Source organism: Colletes gigas, unplaced genomic scaffold, assembly GCF_013123115.1.
Source record: "Colletes gigas isolate AHSC1104 unplaced genomic scaffold, ASM1312311v1 Colletes_gigas_Sc00007, whole genome shotgun sequence".
NCBI lineage: Eukaryota > Metazoa > Arthropoda > Insecta > Hymenoptera > Colletidae > Colletes > Colletes gigas.
In genome coordinates this window covers 3830928-3852937 of record NW_025106636.1, presented here as the reverse complement: position 1 = coordinate 3852937, position 22010 = coordinate 3830928, and the positions used below count along the sequence as shown (strand labels likewise).

Below are 22010 nucleotides of genomic sequence, written 5' to 3'. Positions count from 1 at the left end.
AGCAGTCGCCCCAAGCGTGAAGCCGCAGTCTCTGGTCAAGCTCGTATAAAGGCTCGAGAGATCGATTTTAGCGGGTAGCCTCGATGAAACAATCGAAAAGTTTGTATTTTTAAACATTCTTTTTTTTTTCTCTCGCCTCGTCCGAGCGATCGACAAGTCGTCGGGGGTTCCGACAGGCTCGAACGGGTTCAGCGAGAGGCGAAACCTGGCGCCGGACTCTTTTACGAAAATCAAAAGTGTCCGAACGTTCGTATCTCGTGGGAGAAAACAATGGAAGTTTGGAGGACGAAAGTGGGACACGAAATTATAGATTCGTTTCCTCTTGCACGAACTTTTAGCCTTTTCAATCCGCATGGTTTACTGTTGTCCGTTCGACTTCAAGACGGAGTGGATGTAAACAACAGGTCACGTGGGCAGACCACGCGACAGGGTCACGTGACCAGCACTGGTCCGTTGCGTCGATATTACAGATTTTTAAAGAACAGTATCATTATTTATACAAATAAACAGTAACTCAAATTCTATTATATTTGTATTTATACTATAGTTGTGTAGTTGTATTTGTTCACATTTCGTCTTTGCATCGAACGGACAAGAAACTAGTCAGAGTACAGGCCTTTGGTACAATTAATTTAAAAATTGAATAAAAATCAAATAAAATCTCACTGATCAATTTGTTAGAGCCAGTTTAGATTGGTTTCCCTTTGCACAAAGTTCTGGCTCTCGTCTCTTCGCGTAACGAGCGATTAAAAAATTAATAATAACTTCATCGAGTGATTGGTATGGTCTGCGGGTATTGATTTTCTGTTTGTATAAATTTCCTTGTATCGTTGCATCTTTGAATGCTGTTTCTCGTTCGTAGAAAAATTTCGAGCCGTCGATCGTTGTGTTAGCCCCGACAGGGTGTGTCCCGCGTACGAAAATCGAGGAACAAAGGGTGGCGCGACTTCGTGGGCGATCTGTAATTTATCACTTCACCGCGACAGCTATGATTAATCGTGTTCTAAGGTCCATTTCGGTCAGGGTTCTCGAGGCAGCACGAATGGGCGTCGAGAAAGCAACGTATTATTGTCCCACGTCGATTTCGCGTGTCGCGTCGAGCTCAGAACAGAATGGAAGTCGAGGACAGCAGAGAGAAGAGCCCTAATATAATCGACGTTCCTCTCGAGAGCTTCGATATGGAACGTATCCCCGTTTACGTCGATGCCCCAGCATTTCTGAACGTTCGACGCTAATCACCGAAATCGGTGTCCTGATCAGTTATCAGGGGTGAAATTGGATCGGTTATCCGGGATAACAATCGGCCAATTATCCGGGATAACGTTCGATCGGTTACACGGAACAATACGTTTCACGATCTATCAGTTACGCGGGTAAAATTCGAATCAGTTATCCGGCTCGAATTGGTAAAATTGAAATCAGTTATTTGGGACAAAGGCCGACCAGTTATCCCGAACGAGACTCGATCAGTTATCGAGGGACTACTATACCAAATTTCTCGTCTCGCAACTGAGCACGTCCGCGCTACAGCATTCCCACGAGCAGAAACAACCACAACGAAGGAACAACCATGGAACAAACGCAGCCTCGAACGGGTTTTAATAATATTTTCAAGCGAAACAAGAAACACTGACAGGTGGATGCAACCGTCGCAAAACTAGAGAACAACGCTCGGTGAGATCGATCGATCTTTCGTACCGCATGCTGTCTTCGTCGGGAAGGCTGAACAATCTAGGATCGACCGACTCGACGATAAAATACTACTTGATCTACGGAGAAACCGACCGACCACGTCTCTAACCGTCGTCTTCTGTCAGAAACAACGCAACGGAACGTAAATAATAAAGAAAAATGAAACCTTGAAAACTTCAAACTTCGTCAAACCAGGCACATATCTAAACAACACGGAAACAGCAAGCAACTTGGGGGCGGGGAAGGATCGGAACGAAACGCAAATCGGTCCAGAGAAAGAAATATCGGGAGCGTGAAACGAGGGATGGTAAAGGGGTGGCTGAACAAAAAAAAAAAAAACGGGATCGCACACTGAACACGGGCACATCGCCAAAAAATTTCGGGCAAATAGGGTTAATGTACACCTAACACTCACAGGCAGACCTACGATCAGTCCAACTTTCTCGTCTGTAGAGCAGCCACGTGGAGCGCGTCGTGCCGAATATCTCACGGTCCTCGCCCATTGTCCTTGGTACCTTTTGTTCCAACGGGTCTATCTTTCTCTCTTTTTTTTTATCCTTTTCTTCCCGTAACCCGTTTCTAAATCTTTTCTCCGCTCCTTGGGTTCTTAATCATCGCCGCGTCCATCCGACAATATGGCGCACCATACGTTCGAACTATCCCGCGGAAACAGTTGCATGCACTCGTTTTCGTAACGTCAACAGCCAGCCATCGATCCACACGGTCAATATACATGCGCCCCGTGTCGGTGTCTGGCCAGCGACAACGTGGAAGACGCGGCGACGCTGCGACGAAGACTTCCGGTTTTCCTGGACCCCCGATATTCGACACGACGATTACGTTAACGAAAACTGTCGATCGCCTAACAAGAATTTCCAACAAGACCCGAACAAACAAAACGTGACAGCAATTCATATATCAAATCGTTCCCAAGAGATCTCGCAAAAGGAATCTAGTCAGTGTAACATGGATTCGTTTGGGAACAGGTCGATTTCAGAGCATCGATTTCTCTCGTTTTCATCGAGGATTACGGACGTGTGTCTCGATTCGGTGTTCGTGATCCATGTGACACTCTGCAAGGACTACGGGGGTTTACCAAAGACGAGCCCGACCAAGAGCTTTCATCGTCGATAAAAAATTTTCTCCAACGGTCTACGGAATACCAAAACACACCCACGGGGGAGCCTTCACGATGCAAAAAAAACACACACAACGAACAAACGAAAAGACTGCTTTTTATCCTCTATTCTATTCCATTTCCACACCTCTATGTACGAACCGTGCAAACATCGATCGCTAAAGAACGTAACGGAACAGTACGAAAAATGAGATCGAAGGACTTGGAGTGTCGGAAGCTCTTGGTCCGGTCGCGCCTCTCCGTTAACGGATCTAACTTGGTGGTTTCGGGGTTTGGTGTGGCGAGTCAAAAAAAAAAAAAAAGAAAAAATAGTAACGTGTCCTGATTATACTGAACAGAAACTGAATATAGGTATACACGGCAAGGCTATACACGTTCTCTAGAGGAAACTTCCAAACCAAACGAACAACGATAATCAGTCGATAAAACGGTAATAATAAACGGTAACCAATAACCGTAACAGAAAAAAACAATATAAGTAATAATGATCTAGCGTATATATATAGATATGTATATTTATACGTAGAAACATTAAGTTTTAAGTTAACGAACGCTTGAATCAAGAAAGGGCATTTGGCCTTGGTTTCGGGGTTACTAGGCAGGCACACCTTGCTGGTTCGGTCTGGTTGGGGCGGTGTCGCCCGACGCTCGTAGTGCCTCTCCGGCTGTTGATAAAGGGGGATCTGCAAACCCATTCGGAAACGTGTTCTCGCAATACGCCTGGTATTTCATTTTGTATATTGTTCGTTGTGTCTTTGGGGGTCAAGGAACGGGACATCGGGGACTTCTAGGTGGTCGTGGAGGCTATAATGCTTGGTCCAGCCTCGAACAGTCTTTGGGATGTTCAGGATGTGATCTCAGAAATAGCACAGCTCAACTAGTCACGCGAGATCCCTGGAAAAAGCTACTGTCATCCTCAAGCTTACCACAATCTTGCTTCAAACAGTATTAGATGACACTTTGAAAAGATGTATCTGGGTTATAGTCTGATTCTACTACGTCAGGAGTCTTAAACAACTTGTTGAGCTGTAATTGGGGGACTTAAGCTTCTTTAATTGGGTCTAGAATGTTCAGGACTTAATCTACACTAGGTGACTGTAGTTATAAGTAATATTATTGAGGTTGACTGCATCAGAAGTAGAGGACTACGATACTGAGTTCCTGAGGATTACTGAGGATTTGAGCTACATAGTCCATCACCATCAGAGGTTTGAATTTAATAGCATCAAGAAGTGGAGGACTACAATATTCAGTTTCCACTGGAAGTAGTATAGGCTCTCTATAAGTAGACATTACTGAGGATTTGAGCTTCACAGTCCATCACCATCAGAAATGGAGGATTACAATACTCAGTTCCCACTGAGGATAGCATGGATTCCAAGTAGACCTGGGATATTCAAGACTCAATCTACATTGGGTGCCCTGTGACCTGATGATATTACAGATTCATAGAATGTAATTGGGCTTTGTAGTCCATTATCGTCAAGCATCTGGAGCCTGTAATACTTGGGTCATACTGGAAGTATAGTCCCAAACTAGCCCCAGGACACGCAGGACTTAATCACGCCAAATAATACCTGAGAATATAGTCTCTGACTACTCAAATGTGGCTAACTATTTTAAGAGTTCCTCGGTTCATCACCACCACTAATTTGAACCAGTAATTACTCCATACATATAGAAAGATACAGAAAACTTGACCCTAGACTGGGTCATCCAGAAACTGGGTCAAAATTTAAAGCCATTGGAATCTCAAATACAAAAACATTTTCTTTCCATTATCGATGCGTCACAGGTGTCCCAAGCTTAAGAACATTTGAACACTGATAGATGGAAATCCTAATAATTTGTTAAATACATTTTTAGGATCTATGTCCAGAGCTCCATAAATCTAATTTTCAATAATCGACTCTGGAATATTATTTTTCCCCCAGTCACTATGGAGTGCTAGCGTAAATTAAGTCCAAACTCTATTCTCCGAAGTACCACTGAAAGGTTTCAATCGCGAATTCGGTCCAAGGCTGAGCTTCACATCGTCGAACAGCACCTGAACGATCCGCGAACGTATCGCGGCTGGACCATTGGTATAAATCTGAGACTAAGTATAAATCTAGAACTAATCTCCGGAGTATTGAGCAGTGTCTAAACTGGACCGTTGGGTGTGAATCGGGTCTATTAATACGCCCGAGTGTGTCATGTTTCATTAAACGGCTGGTTTTTAGCTAATCCGCCGATGCTTGATCGATACAAGGACGCGCGAAGCTTTCGTGGAAAACCGCCTACGCGTTGCCTTGTTCCTAGAACGGATCTCTGGTATCGCGAAAATGGCGCCGCGGTGCGGGATGATTTCCAGGGAAACGACGCGCCGGAACTGGAATGGCTTTGCGGAATGGCCGATTGATTTTTCGGTGGCCCCTGCGGGAACGGAAGTGTGTCAACGTTTCTGTACGCTGCTCCGAGAGTCTTAGGCTATTATCCCGATCCTTCGATAAGATGACACTTCAATGGCCAGGACGAAATCGATTCTACCCCACAGAATGGACGTACGAACGGAGCTCGAAGGAATTAGAGTAAATACTTTTATTTTTCTACCAGACGACAATGGTCCGATAGTAGTTCGCTATTTCTTAGCACTGAATTGTCTTGATCTCTATATACTTCATGAATAAAGGAGTCAAAACTATACTAAATAATACGCGTGGACGATGAAGGACTCAAAATCAATGTGATAGTTATCATCCATCAATGATAGTCATCACCTCTAGGCTCTAAATAGTCTTGCTCTATAAATGGTCATGTATAGTTAGCCTCTAAGTTAACTGTTCCAATGTTTCTCTAAAATGTTCAGAGTCCTCTCTATCATTCAGCTTCAGTATCAGCATTAGAGCAAATACTTTTATTTCTCTGCTAGACGACGATGGTCTAGCGACTCCAACGAATCAAATTCGTGTTCCTCAGACCTAGCCCAGACGCCCTACAGTTCTCGATGCTCACTCTAATTAACGACACCTACTTTTCCCGCGAACTACCGCGGTCAGCGATTTGCTGCTAGGATTATCAAGCTCTCGTTAAGCCGAATCCGTGGACCGACTCGACCGGGACAGCTGAGAATGCCCTGGAGCCTTAATTAAACAAATTACCAGCCCCTTTCCTCGACACTCTGCCACGAAATCGATCCTAAGCTCTGTTCTCGAGTTAGGGGGTCTCCCGTTCGGTTCCAGCGTCTAAAATTGCACACACGCGGACCTCGGCACTCGATCTTGAGAATCTATCGAACCGATAGCTACGGGACCCTTTAACCAACTTTGACACCAAGTGCCAGGAACTCTGTTTGACCGGTTGGGGTGCACGGGGTCTCCAAGACAGCGATCGAATCGCGAGCAGAACGGAAAGTAGAGGAAATGAAAGCAGAGGGTGGCAACAAGACGTTATCAAACGCAAGCGCAAACATACAGACGAAAAGCCTGATTGATTCGTTGGTCTGTTCGCTGCGCTAAACGGCAAAACACAAACAAACCGACGCACAATCGCTTTAATCGATGCGTTTTCTGAGGGGGACAGGGTGGGGATCAAGTAGACGATTCCAGTTTGGGCTGGATCCTCCTCCACTCCGTTTAAGCAGTTGCTCGAACAATCGTTTCTCAAAGATCTCTATCGGGATTACGGCGGAAGATTTACGTCCCGGCGGCGATAAGTGTCTTGTCTCTCGGATCTGCGAACGAGCACCGTCGTTTGTTTGTCTTTTCCAGTGTAACGATCGCGGTAATGCGTTAATTCGTCGCTCGTTACGGCCGACTCTGCCGACAGTTCTCTCACGTTTTGCGAGGAATGATAATTGCGACGATCGTCGGGGCCCCAGGTGCGTTCAGACGGTCGACTGGAACCTCTGGTTCGCGCAGAGTTGGCCGCACGACGCGGAGGAAAACAGACCTGGCCGAAGGATACCGATCGAACCGACTTGGAGACGCTTCCTCGGAGCCATCGACCGGACACGAGAACGATATTCCCAGCACACGTCTGATCGGGACGAATATCGAGCCCTGAAGGACTTCCACCACGAGGAGAGTTACTTACCTATCGCTAACGAGACGAGTGAACTCTCAGAACGCCTAGATCGACCGGAAACGCTCGAGACACGAACGCAATCGACCGAGATTCCGCCTCGTCGGGGTCTCATGCACGTGTGTTTGCTCTCTGTTTTTTTTGGACTTCGTGCTGCTTTGTATTCGTGTTTGTATTAAGAAATCAAAGAAAAGAAATGTAAAGTAACAGAAGGAGGATCGATGTACGACCGAACAGGTGGCGATGGCCACGAGACGTTTCATCGAATGCTTAGCGAACGGTCGCTTTGAAGTTATCACCGTGGTCCGGGGGATCTCGAAGACGCTGGGGGATTATTGGGTGACCTGTTTCGATGAAAGTCTTGGAGATATTGCGCGGGTACGCGGGTAGTTTTGCTGTTCCACTTACGCGAGTAATTCGTTCCGGAACTTTCGGATTTTACGATGCGATGTATTGCGGGGAGAATGAAAGATTAGACGTGTTGGACGTAAGAAGAACCGTGGACAGAGCAATATCGACTCGGTTGGAAAATAATTGCGAGGGGAAGAAAACCTTCTTTAATATGTAGATATATACACACATATAGGGTATGTACAAGGACTTAGGGTATATACAAATACTTTTAGAGTCTGTTTGGAGGGAACAGTGCATGCATCGTGACGTGCTGATATATTGAAGACTTATTTACACAAAAGGAACCACAGCTTCGATGGATCAGAAGTATAGTATGCTTCAGGTGTGGTTCATAGTCTCTACAATCTACTTGGATGTGATTCTTAGATTATAGGGGAAAAACTGCTTGACAATCTGCTTCAAACCTAACCCGCATATATGGTTCATGATCTGCTCTAGTTTGAACTATATATGGTATATGGTATAGTGGCTCTAGACAGATTTAATTATCATATTGTCTGTAAATAGAGGACCTATGTAGGAGACTAGTCTGATCTACATACGGTTGTCTTGTACGATTAATATAAAGGAGTCAACACTACCTTCTTAAATGTGAAGTCTACAGAACATGGCTGATAGATTGATCGCTATTCCTTAACATCGAATAGTCTTAATCCCTATATACTTCATGAATAGAGGAGTCAAAACTATACTAATTAACGTGTGGACGATGAAGAACTCAAAATCAATGTGATTAGCTAGTGAAGAAGTCAAAATTCTTCCCAACTATAGTTAGTCCATGATCTTGTGACTCTAAACAGTTTAAAAGTACATACTGTTAACGAAGGACTCTAAACCGAGTTGACCACATATGATTCATAACCTTCTCAGGCTCTAAACTCCTAATCTGAATACAGTCTTTGGATAATGGATTGAAAAATCGTCTAATCTACTAATGTATAGTTGATAGAGCTGCTATATAATTCATGGATGTCTATAAGTGAACTATTCCAACGATTCTATAATATTCAAACGTGTTCAGAGTCTACTCTATCGTTCAGCTTCAGTATCTCCAAGACTTTCAAACTACCAGACCGCCCAGTGTGTAGCCACAGGTCTGCAAACGTCCTCCAACCGGAACGACACCAAAAGCGACACGCCTGAACGAAAGTTGCGGAACGCAGGGCACCGGGAACACCCATCGCCACGAACAAGGGGCTCGTTGACGGGTCGGTGTACGAGTGGTCATCGCGTCAAAGAGACACGGAGGGTGGTTGGAGGTTTTCTTTGTCCGGAATAGAGCAGAGTCGCGGGTACGGTGTTATTCGGTATACATATCGAGCAGACGGGAAGCGAGACGTGTGGTCTAACAAGTTTGCCTTCTGAGGAATTCCCCGGAGTGGTAGAAGTGTGGTCGTCGTGTCGGTTCTCTGTCGCCTAACGAAACGGGTGAGCCTGGACACTGGTTCTAGCGAGTATGCTCTAAGGGGGACGTCCGATCGAACGGGAAACCGTGTTGAACGAAGGCCCTCGTCTCGTACGGGATCGGGGCAAACCGATTCTGTTGGACCTTTCCGTGAACGATGGGGGTCTTGATTGTGTTTTCGAACGTGTACACGCATACCTATGGATCGTTGCGGGCAGACAACTCGTAGGGGACTTGCCTTTGGGGCTCCTTTACCCCTCCTGCTCTCTCTACGGTAGCCGTGGCCACGTTATTAATCCTGCGTGAACGCGTCGGCGGTGCTCTGTAATTGCAGACAGTTCCAAAAACTGACGCGGCGCTGTGCTCGCGTACGCGGCCCAAGCCAGGCCCCCCGAGGGATACGAAAGGGACACGTTCGTTCGCGATGCAACACAGCGACGCGAAAGCTGCACGGACAGACAGCGCGCGGCTCGAGAAACAGAGTCAGTCACTTTTTGAAACTGACGAAAGAAAGACGACGAGACGCTTGGTTTATATATCTTTCTTTATACAAGGATCACACGAGCTGTGGGTATTATATGAGATACCAAAAATGAAAACGGTGCTTGTATAAGAAATTGTGGTAACACTCACATAGACCTCTTCCCATTGCGAGACATACCGCACCAGTCTTGACAACCGTAGTAACCTAACGAGCGACAACAGTTTCGCAAGCCTGAGGATCCTTAGAGCACGGCCAGCATGCAGGATCTGGAAGGACTCGCTAAAGTCCTGAAACTGAAATTTACACGGTTATCAAACAGTTTTCGTTCAATTTTAGTTTTGTCTTTAATGGCTGTGTACACGAGCAGACCCCATCCAATGCACTTTTTGGGCCCATTTTTCTGTCGAAGAATTTTTTTCTCGAAAGTGCGTAGGATTTCGGGGGTATGCCTATTCACCAAAAATGATTGTAATTGACCCCCTCAATCGAAAATAATTTTTCCAGAACGATTTGAAATTTTTCAATTTCGTTGGAAAATTTGCCCACCTACTCGAATTTTTTTCTCGAAAGCGCGTAGGATTTCGGGGGTACGTGTATTCACCAATAATGTTTGCAATTGACCCCGGCAACCAAAAATAATTTTTTCAGAACGATTTGAAATTTTTTAATTTTGTCGAAAAATGTATCCACTTATTGAATTTTTTTCTCGAAACTGGTTAAAATTTTGTGGGTATGTCTGTTCACCAAAAATGATTGTAATTGACCCCCTCAACCGAAAATAATTTTTTCAGAACGATCTGAAATTTTTTTTTCGCCGAAAAATTTAGGCATCTAAATAATTTTTTTAGAATGTGTCTGTGGCTCTGTGTCGTGTTATTAATAAATGTATGTGATTCTTCGAGTATTGTGAGATCACGGATATATTCATATGCACTTACTTGATTAAATATGAGGAAAATGTAGTCTAATGGTATGGAGGAAATGAGGTCGAGAAAGAACCAAGTCCTGAGGTAGTGTTTCGCGATTAACTTCGGATCCAGGATCACTTGCTCGGCATTATCCTGCTGCATTATACCTGGAGGACACGCATGAAACATGTATCTTAATTCCTGCTCGATAAAACGCCGCTGGGTGCTCTTACTGCTATCAAAGTTTTTAGAGTTAGTATCGTTAGACATTAATTTTGATCCTACTCGTCTAGCGTGACCTTTCATCCCTAACATCCACGTTTGAAACCTGGTTTGGTGCAGATAATGGGGCGTAGGTGGCAACGGAAGATGCAGAAATAGTCTGAGAGTCCCGTTCTTGGCTAATTTCGGCCCCAAAACCGGCCTCATCCCGGAAGCGTCGGCCTCATTAGCATACAAATATTTAATTCCCGATCGACCCGGGTCATTGGATGCATCCAGGCGTTAGTATGCAGCTCGCGGAACGTAATATTGGTCGACGGCCGATAATCTGGATCAAGAATTCGCAACAATCGCGAGTCGACGCCGGTCCACGTACACAGTTTACCGCGTACAATGGTTTTCATTGGGCGCGGCACGTGACCCAATTTCGCGTTACTGGGACCAACTCGAACGCGTTTCAAATTAATCCTCCCTACTGGTAATAACGAAACGTCTACAAGCTCACGAGTGGCACTCCGCGCGTCCAACAATGTTATTATTGTGCGTGTTGTCACGGTGGACAGGTCTGAACAAGCTGCGTCGATGGGTCGAGGTCCCAGGGATGCAATTGCAGCCCCAACCACCGCGATGTTGTTTAATTTTGACAAAAAATATGCTGCTTTTAATTAAATTGTAAAGGTACCATCTAGTTGCATATCATTTATATTATTTTATGGTTTATTTACATAAGGAAAAGCCTTACTGTCCATGTTACGATTTTTGGTGGTTTGTTTACGGTTAGAAACGTTCATGTTGGATGCGATGTTTTGCGCACGCGCATGTCGAGGGTCCCTGCGTGTGGACCCCGTGCACGCATGCGCTGTAGTTAGCTTCGGTTGGCTTGCAGGCGTATTTTGCCTCTGTATTTATACTAAACCGTTCTCTTGTCGATATTTATATTTATTTCAGTTTGTTAAACTTCAATACGTTATCTAAGGAGCTTTACGTAAACTCTTTGGCACGGAAAACCGAACAGTAAACAAACTGAAGCTGGAACAAATGGACACAGAGTGGAAAATCAATCACCCGTCGAAGGGTGTGGATTTTTCAAGAGAATTTCGTTCCACCTTTGAAAATTTTCCAATTTTCCAGTCGTTTCCCGCCTGGTCGCTACCAGATAATCTTGTTGCAAGAAAGCTTTGAGGCGCGGCCGCCTTTCAGATAGCGTCAGCGTCTGGAAAAAGCTCGGACGCGAACATTGAAAAGAAAAAAGTTCTAATTGTTGACATTAAAGGGGGAAGCCCCTGTCGGAACAGTGGCGCGGTGAAACGAGCAGGAAACGAACAAAAGGACCTGACTCTCGGGGAATACGCGGCTTTCATAGCAGTCGATCACGTTTTTGTGAAATTACGTTCTCGTGTAACATCAGAGAGGCCAATTTCGTTTCTCCGGTGTGGCTTGAATATGAATGATTCCAGAGAGTTAATTTCTTCGAACGGCGGCCACGAAAGTGTTTCACACACGAAATCGAACAACAATGCGATAGAAGATACGTTAACGATATTACAGATAATACAGGAAATAGAACTTATAATTGTCATGGTCGCCATATTTGTTCTGTACTCGCGCGAGCCATCACGGAGAAACCACAAACTGTTGACCATTCGAAAATTGGGTTTATCGTATTTACTCTACCAAACGCAATCGTGGCGGTCATTCAAATGATATCGTATTTCACGTATAATGTCGTCGAACGTATGTTTTGTGGTTTCCATTTTATTTTAATTTAAAGTTCCGTATTGGAGAATCCTGCATATTAGCAGTTTTATTTTCGAAACGTGGTCGCGAATATAGTTAAACGAATCGTCCGTCGTTTCGACGGAAGGCGGAGATTTGGGTTGGCCTGATGAGACCAGGGTAGAGCCAGGGAACTGCGTGGGAGGAGGAACGAGGTCGGTCATTCTTCCCCCAATGTCCTTTTTCCCGGCGAGCATGCGACAATGCAAACTTTGCGTCGTTACTGAACCTCTTCCCGCGAACACGAGGTTACTATTAGCCCCATAGTGATTCGTCCCTAGCAAGAGAAGAGTCTTTACACTTTCATATCGTATCTTCAAGTGAAATGAGTTTTCTATTATCGAGTACTCTTGATCTTACACCTCCTTATCGCTTTTTAAACGTATTAGTTCGAGTATTCAGGCATTCTAGTTGAATCAAAATCAACTGGCAGGTCACAGACATACTATTCCCGCCATAACGTTGACTGTTTCAGCGCCACCTTTCGCCCGATCGAACAAACTACAGTGTCGTGGCGCCATCTGCCTCTCGAATAGACGAACAAGGGATGGAGATGACCAGCCACTTGATTTTGATCATGGCTAACAATTTCGGGGCTGAACTCACCTGTCCTGAAGTTGACGACAATGTCTATGAGGAATATCGTGTCGGAAAGGCAGTTAAAGGCTATCCACCTAGTGCTTAGGTCATCATTGAAAAAACTAATGGCGACTGGCAGAATTATCAGATTCGCTACCAGCAGGAGGAGCATGCAGAGATCCCAGTAGAATCTGAAATCAAAAAATAAGCATCCAACGTTAGCGCAGTTATAATTATTTTCAATAGTAACTTAAAACTTGGGTTAATGTCATCCAACAAAATGGCGGTTACACGAAGAATTATTAAACTCCAATTACGGGCGAATAAATGGAAATATTTCGCAGAAATCATTCTCGCCAATCCCATAGAATTCAATTAGTATCATCATTAAGGCAACGTGATTAAACGTAACATGAAAGCGGAGATTGTAAATGAAATTCTGCCGTCGCGCGAGCCACCGAAAGCCCGAGCTTCCTGTTTCTCCGTGAACGTCGGACCGCTTCCTCTTTTATTCCGCGTAGAGAATAAGTCAGGCTTCGCTGAATTTTGCATTAGAAATTTGCATTCCGGTTCCAGCGCGTAACCTACTTACGACAACGGCCGGCCTTCCTTAAACCGGGCATTTCTGAGATTGTCTTTACGAGCCAACTTCGCTCAATTACCAAGATCTGAGCCAACGTTTTAAGCGGCGCGTGGCCACGTAACGGGCTGCGGGATTTTATTTCCATTCTGTTTACTTAAGGATCGCGTTAGCCGAATACACACCCCTTCTAATCCTGAATGGGGACGAGAAAACGAATCTCATTCACGGATTTATTAGAAACGCAAAGGATCCTTCCAGACGTGGTCGGTCGATTTCACTGTGGATATCAATCCCATTTGTACGACGTTCGTTTTGTTTACCGAAATAAAAGGAACGGATGAAAGAAGTTCCGAGGGAGAAAAGGAATCCAGTTTTTTGTCCTGTGTAGCCACTAGGTGAGCTCTTTAGAGGGTTCTTAGCGGACCGATGCTTCTGGGGCGGTCTTTCTTAATTTTCTCGAAAACCTGCACCGAGAAACTACAGTTTTTACGCTTGTACGTGGCCCGATAGATCTCAAATTACCGAACGTAACAGCGGATTAACGACTCGAGCGAATGTTGTCTGCGGACCGATGCGTCGCGAGCTCGCCGAACAGATGCGTCTGGCGAAACTTGTTTAATCTTCTTGGTGGCCCAAGAGACGGTCAGACCAATTTTCTGTTCATAATTAGGTCGATATACATTTCACAAATTTATATAAATCCAACTGCAAATGCATTTCGATGACGAATAATGTTACTAAACCCTATTTCGTATCCTCAAATTGAAACGAAAAACGTAGAGATGCTGGTCTCACAAACACAACTACTCCCCTACTATTTATAGTGGCCAAGCACTCGCTTAACTTTAGGCTCGATAAATATTTACAGTTGGCAGAACGATCTTACACTCGTGTTATTTCGAACGTTTTCTTTTCCTATTCCCCCGTTCGTTTGAAACGTTTCTACTGGGTGTAATTCGATACACTTGAAGTGATTTTTTAATTCTTAAGCATTTCCAGACTGGAAATAGTTTTGTATATTGTATATGCAATCTTATTAAAACGCAATAAATAAGTAACCACTTTTTCCCCCAGTGTTTCCATTTATGACAACATAACCTCAAAACGTTGTGCTTCGGATTTGACTAAAATTCTATTTAAGGAAACGTTCCTAGAGAATTTTTATTTTCGTTTCGATCGATTCTGCGGAGTCATTAGTTCCAAAATAGGCAAGAAAGCCTGGCTGGCAAAAGAAACTAGATTCGAGCACGGATACCAACACAAACAGCCAGTAGCGTGATCTGACGGGGACGGGGCTGGCAAGTGGGGTCGCGAACGAGGACAAACAGCTACTCCAGACTTTCCTGTGAAGGTGTCGCGGCAAGTGGAACCGCGAAAGCTTCGCGTTCATCGGTGCGTGCCGGCGGAGAAGCTCTCTCACGGCTTTCGAGCACCTTCATCCGTGCAAGCTGCATGTCGAACCCGGCCGGGGCAGCTTCATGCGAGCTACAAGCACATTTATTGCCCCGATGTAGCAACGTTATTACTCGCAGAAGTGGGCCAATGTTGGCTGCTCGGCCTGGAATCGAACTGATTAAAGCGGACCTTTTAGAAGTTTAAGCTTCCCTCGGGTTTCTCCATCAATTTTTCTTCATTTTTCTACCCCGGTTCTTCTTTCCTTCTCTTTTTTTTCGCGATGCGATATTTCCCCCGCGGCGCTCGAACGTTTTACACGTTCCTAGGGTATTTGGGCTCGCGCGCTCGAACGGGGCGAACTGATTGGACGCTTTGACAGATGGAGCATGGGAATTTCAGACGCCATTTTTTCCTCGACGTTTTCTTTAAGAGATCTCGATCGCTTTCGATTCTAAGGCGACGGAAAGAAAATTGAGAAACAAAGATTCGAGCTTGTTAATTGCACTGTTGCCCTCGAGAGGAAGAGAGGAGAGTATCCTCGAATAAAATACTCTCTCTCTACTTTACGGTTTGAATGCTGTCGGAATCTTCTACCAGAACGACGATGAATCGCAAGTTTTCCTTATTCGCGGCTGCTCCACCGCGTCGTAATGATTTCAGGAGTGGTTGTAGGTCAACCGAAAACGAAAAGCGTATCTGGTGCGTGAGATTTTCGTGCGTATACGTGAACAAACGTCAAACAATAGCTTTGAAACTATAAAAAATGGATACAAACTAGCAAGGATTAAAATCTATTTTTAAAATTTCGAGTATTTATGTATTTTTGTATACACTAATTGATACCTTTATCCATTCTCTACAAAAAAGTATTAGACACTTTTGCTGAAAAATGATCATTGTATAGTATGCATTTCTAACTTTTAGACTTGAACGTTTCTTCTGTTTTCCTGCATATTTATGCATATATTTTGCAACTAATTTCTTTTCATGATACTTCGAATGACTGGTAGATACAAAAATGTATAATTTACACTTATGTTAATTTTATTTTCTACTGTTTCAACGTGAATTGGCCCAGTTTCAGTTTCACTCTATACGTGTCAAGCTCCAGAGAGTTCACGAAAAGTTCTTCGTATTGCTGCTTCTGTATAAATTGTATGTTATCGTGGCGAAAGAAGTTCTCTTGATATTTTTCGAAAAATTTAATTAATTAAATGTTAAATGTTTCTTTCGATTCGCGATTCAATGGCCATCAGTGAATGCCATTGGCCCGACGTGGTTTTGAACGAATCGTCGTTGAAACGACGGGAAAAAGGAAGCTTTTCGGTTGGAGAGTGCAGCAGGTAACCAGGAAAGTTTTGATGTACGACCTCTTTGCCTGCTGAATTGTCTGGAGCAAATGAAGACGAATGGCGGTATAAGAGAAAGAAGAATCGCGAAAATACTTATTCCTCCAGTGGAACGCTGCACCAATGCCAAAGTTTGGCAACATATTCTGGTCACCTCGAGGACGGGAGAAATTACGTCTATGGTCGTACACTGTTTGCCAAAAAGCGTAAAATATCGTTCGTGTCTCGTAGTGAGATATAACCTAACCCAAACAATCTCACGCGGCGCCCAACAGCTGACAAACTGACGCCATATTGGATACGAAGGAATCTCCTACGATTATATAAATCGTAATTTACAACCTGTAAAGAAACAGTTAACTTTAACAGTTAAAAAATGTTTAATTCCGTTGGAACTCGTGATAGTTGAATGGATGTTAATTAGAACTTATAACTTTGAAGAGAATTTCGCGTGAAATATCCTGAAAGATCCATCTTGATCCCTTAATTGTGCGATTGTTTTCTCGACGAAGGGCGCGACGAAGCTTTTACGAACGACTATTTGAAACGATGTTTAATTCAATGCAAGATGGATGAAACATCTTCTTGATGTATTAGTGTTCTGTGTCAGATCTGTTTCGCACTAAAAAATTGCTATTTTGTGTTTGAAATGTTCTCATTTGTCCAGTTCGGTGCTTAATTAATAGTATTATCGTCCTTTATTTAAAATCAAGCATCGAACTTTGTATTATTTTCATTTTCACTATTTTAGCATCGCAGGTTATTAATCATGCATTCGTTAATTTTGCACACATGATTTATGTACATTCTATTATTACTTCGAGTAATTATGTATAAGATAATTACAATATATCGTTGGAAGTAGAATTCAAGAGTTTTGAATAATTGTAAAATATTCTTGAATTAAATGTTGAATCAGTTATTTAAGACGATAAAAAGTAATATAAAATCGTAAAATTCTAGTTTATTTCTTGGCCCGACAATATGCTTCTACCTTCCAGCGATATATTTCGCAGAATACGTCGTATTTAGCGAGGTTTGTTAATTTTTCCGGAGCGCTAATGGGGTTTTCGAATAACGAGGAGTAGAATAATGCAGTCGCAGTATGCACCTCTGATGCAGGCAATTATTTTCAGACCCTATCGGGCGATCAATGCATTTCCTACGAAGCGGTCGTTTACGTATATTCAAGAAAGAGTAATTCGGGCCAGAATTTCGCGAGCTCTGCATTATACATTCTCAATCAGCGCGGTGGAACCATTTCTCAGTTTCCACGAAGCGACGTGCAACAATCGCAATTCGGAGAATTTCGGCGAAAAATCGCGGAACATCGCGCGATGCTACTTTTACAACTGGAAACTTTTAAACGACCGAATAATTAAATGGAGGTTGACAAATTTAACGGCAAAGTTCATACTTCGAACAGCAGTGGAATTGTAATAAAAATTGTTTCGTCTGGAAATAAATTACATAACGAGACATTAGTAATGGCTAAAATTGCACATAAATCAACACATAATAAATTTCATTGAATAAAAGATATTGCAAGTCGAAGATTTATGACTTTCACTGTAATGAACAACATAATTCATACGTGATATATTACTTGAAAGAAATAATAAATTATAGAGGCGTTATATAAGCTTGCCAACTGTAACGCTGAATATTTAAGAAATGACTAATCTCCAATGTTAGGTTTTTAATTTTTTGAACAAGATAGAAATTCATTTTCTTGAAAGAATGGTGAAGTTGAAGGCATATTTGATGGAACGTGCTGAATAGTGTTCAAATAGTGTGACAAGTTCGTCCCTAAGATCTTGACCCAACACTCAACTGTAGAATACTTCGTGGCGAAAGGGCGCGAAGATTGTTCTCAACTCTGATTGGCTAATAGAGTTTTGTAGTCTGAAAACTTGACCCAAACCTCACTTTATTTAGCTCGAATTAAGATGTAATTTCAAATGATTGCAATTACAGTAAGTAAAACTTGAGGCTAGCAACTTAGAATGAAAACAAAGCTTCCTTTGATCACTGTTAGATGGCAGGAGTTGAGGGTGGCCATTTTTGAAGTGTAAAATTCACACTTCCTTGATTCAATAGTATATATTTATTTGTTACAGCCTCGTTAGTGAAATGTTCTATGTTTACACAATATTTCTTTCATGCTTCCACCTAAATATTTAGTTGCCTTTATTATTTTTTAAAGATTTTATCGGAAATATATGCTTAACCTCCACGGGTCTTCTAATCTTAAACTATACTCAACAACCACAAGCTGTAATCTTCCAAATTCGTATTAGAGCGACCTAGATATCGATTCATCAAATATTTATTCATTTCTTAGCAGTCCTTCGCTACGATTACGGTACTGTAATGACGGCCAGCAATAGATTTGCAAATTGCTGGAATGTTCATTGGCCCTCGTGCTCTTAATCAGTCCAGGAACGACCCAATCGGCTTTATTTTTCGTTGACGTCCCCGAAATCAATTCTGCTAAGTACCTATCTGTGTACGGAAACCTCGCGAAGCCAGAGCACGACGAGTACCGTGAAATATTGAGGAGCCGGTTCCTGTTAATTCCGAAGACGTTGATTAATCCCCGCAGACTCTTCGTGCAAGTTAAACCCGGGGCCAACGTGAAAATACGGGTACCGAACACCGTTCAATAAAAAGCAGAACCGAAGGAGCTCCTTTAGTTTACGACCTACACGCCATTTTGGAATCTTGGAAAAATTCAATTTTAACGCGGGCTTAACGTACCCTAAAAATAATGTCCAATTTAATAAATATGAGGGACGTGAGACCCGTGGTGGTCGAAAATAATATTACGTCGACGATCGGAGCTAGTTTTATCTCCGGACCGATGCGTCTGGAAAGCGACACTTCTGGAACTGACGCGACTGGAGAGCGCGGGGGCTTATAAACGGTCCAGAATTTGACAAGTACTTTTTAAGCACCCTCTGGAGCATTTAAGTGAACGACAAATACGTAACACCGCTTATTTTTGAATCAAATAAACCGAATAAAACGTTCCAAGTAACGGAGACTATTTTTAGAGATTTTAGTAATATTTTTTTAGAGATATAATTTTTCTATGGGAATTGTTTTTTTTCTTTTTTATTTATGATCGAAGCTGAGTTTCTTAAGCTTCTATTTAGGGGTTTTGGACGGAATTCGAGAAGAAAGATAGCGAGTCTGTGAACAACGTAACGGACAGTGGATTAGTTTCATCGGTCAATTTCTCGGTTTCCATTGTACAATAGGTCTCGAAGAAACGGCCAATTAGACGGTAAGAGGATTTTGTACATACCAATCACTGTCCGGGGAATTAACTGATGGCTCTGAATACGTTGCCTGCAGGCCCCTAATGACTGGTTCTCGTTCAATAGATGTGAATGCTGTTTGAAAGTGCGAGTTTTCTTCGACAGAACGAATCTAAATGGGGCCTGGGGGTGAACAGCTGGATCCGAGGCTTCGAATCGTCGGAATTGTGTCAAAGACGTTGCTCCGTGAGCATGAATAGCCTTAGTGGAATCGAAGGACCCCTTTGATTAGGGTTTCAAGGTACTTCGACGACCAAACGCTTTGGAACCTCAGCAATTTTTGTAATTTATATCTTTATGGAGCCCCAAAAATGGAATTTTGGCAAATAGAAAATTATTAAACAAGCTGGTAATTTATTTCTAATGAATTCAATGCTTGTGTTAGTGGTCTATTGCTTTCGACATATTTTAAGTTATGAGTTTGCGTATCTCAAGGTTCATCGTTCCGCGTTTTATTCGCTCGTAGGCTTCCACGGCGGAGTTTGTTTTAAGATGATTAATCCGTCACAGGTGTTCCTGCGTTTCCAGGTGCGCGTTAAATGATTCAGCCAACATTGTCTTCAATTAAATTGATTTATGTGTTTGGTTAATTAAACAGCTTTTCACTTGAGAGACTCTTATATAAGCTGCATACTCTTTTTCTGATCGTTCAAAAAGTTCTGCACATGAATTTTACTAGAAATGTAAATTATTTATTGCGGTCTCTGATACGATCTCTCAAGATCCAGCAGGTCGATTGACTTCAAACTTGGAAGAAATATTCAACAAATGAATCTTTATCGAGTGAAGTAGGGATTTAAAAAAATATCGATTTTTATTCTTCTTAAAATATTTCCCCTTCCCCTTTGTTTTGGAAGCCAATAACTCCCACAATTTCTACAATTTTTATACGAAAAAAATACTGTGTAAAGTTAGGGGATGACCAAGTATATCTGCAAAATTTTACTAAAAAAACAGTCTATCCAACGTGAAAAAAAAAATCACTAGCAGGATCCAGCAGGTCGATTGGCTTCAAACTTGGAGGAAATATTCAACAAAAGAATCTTTATCGCGTGAAGTGGGGATTTAAAAAAAAATCGATTTTTATTCTTAGCAAAAATATTTTCCCTCCCCCTTTGTTTTGGAAGCCAATAACTCCCACAATTTCTACAATTTTTATACGAAAAAAATACTGTGTAAAGTTGGGGGATGACCAAGTATATCTGCAAAGTTTTACTAAAAAGCAGTCTGTCTAACGTGAAAAAAAATCACAATCTGGGGATCCCCCTTTAAGGTGACGACCCGAAACTTATGGACGGTAATGTACAGAGACCAGCACGTGGAAGCGTCCGTGGCGCATACACGTACACGCGATTACATCGATTAGTAAGAATCACCGTGAAATAGTAGCCACACACTCGGCCAGTGCATACAGGCGTGCCGAACAATACTGCGGGGTCGTCCATTGTCTGGCAGAGGATGCTGACATAACCAGAAGCACGGCCGCGTGCGTGTCGTTTTATAGCACGATGCAAATTTCAGGCTGGCTGATCCCTCGTCCGCGTCTCTCTTCCACGCTCGACGGGTCTCGCTCGTGTCCGGGCGTCGATCACGACGCCGCGATTGCTTCGGCCCGTTTAACCGCGTGATTCGTTCAGATGCTTCCTTATAGAGGAGTCAATAGACCGAAGAACGTTGGTTTCTGTGTTTGCCTAGCTGCGCGTTCTCCACGCGTCGCGTTGCAGCTTCTGGGAACCACCGTGAATAGGCTGCACCGGGCTCCACGGGCTATTAGGGGATTCGGGGATTTCCCTGCCGGTCCGCTTCGGGACTTACGACGCTCGCCCGCTGCTAAATCTCCCCCCGTTATCTACACGGTGTCTCGCGCGACTCACCAACGCTCCCACAACATTATTTACTCTACTTTTTACGAAAACTATTATTTGAGATGTGTATGTGCAGAATTCATAATTCAAACATCTTCAAACCTCCTAGACTTATCAATTTTTATTGCCATCTACAGTCTTTCAATCCTTAACTCTAAATAAATTAGAAATTGAAAGTAGTAGGCAGTAATAGTCAGTCTCCAAACATTACGATACTATCTCAAATGTTAAATTTGCCTTCTCCCGATCGCAGCTTCGAAATTTTGTAGTAACAGAGCCTCGAGCAGCTTCTACTTTCGAAAGTGCTTTCGAAACTTATCAATTTTTATGCCTCCTTGTAGAGGAGTTAATAGAACGTGGTTTCTGTGTTTGCCTGTCTACACATTCTCTATGCATCGTTGTAACTATAGAACGGTGGGTGAATAGGCTGTCTTGCGCACACGGGCTTTTAGGGGATTCGGGGCTTCCCCACCTTCTCTCGCATCGAAACGTCTGAAGCGAGATCATGGTTTTGTTGGGAGTAATTAGGGTTTATAGATGGGGAAAGTTTGACGCGTGAATTGTAGTTGTTGAGGACGGAGATATGTATAATCTGAGTGGAGGATCTATCGAGAGGGATATAGTAAATCTGTATATAGTGTTTCATGGTAAACGGGCCATTTTAATGTCGGGAACGTGTCACGATTTAATAGTGAAATGTGTGAAGGTGTTTGAACACGTTTATATTCGTGATACAGAGTTCGAGGCTTTTGGATACGTAAAGTATATTTCCTTTAGGAAGTACTCGGTATGTTTGTGTATGATACCGAATGATT

The 22010-nt window shown here is 43.0% G+C and overlaps 1 protein-coding gene across 3 annotated transcripts in view; it reads right to left on the bottom strand.

Moving 5' to 3' along the window:
* The window catches only part of LOC122396362 (potassium/sodium hyperpolarization-activated cyclic nucleotide-gated channel 2), a 70456-nt gene that overhangs the window by 22915 nt on the left and 25531 nt on the right, over positions 1 to 22010 (bottom strand). For all 3 annotated transcript variants that reach the window (XM_043394686.1, XM_043394687.1, XM_043394688.1), the window contains exons 3-5: positions 12708 to 12871; positions 10134 to 10270; positions 9345 to 9488 (exon numbers count right to left, since the gene is read on the bottom strand). In XM_043394686.1, coding sequence (XP_043250621.1) covers positions 9345 to 9488; positions 10134 to 10270; positions 12708 to 12871 — 445 coding nt within the window. The remainder of the gene's footprint in view (positions 1 to 9344; positions 9489 to 10133; positions 10271 to 12707; positions 12872 to 22010) is intronic.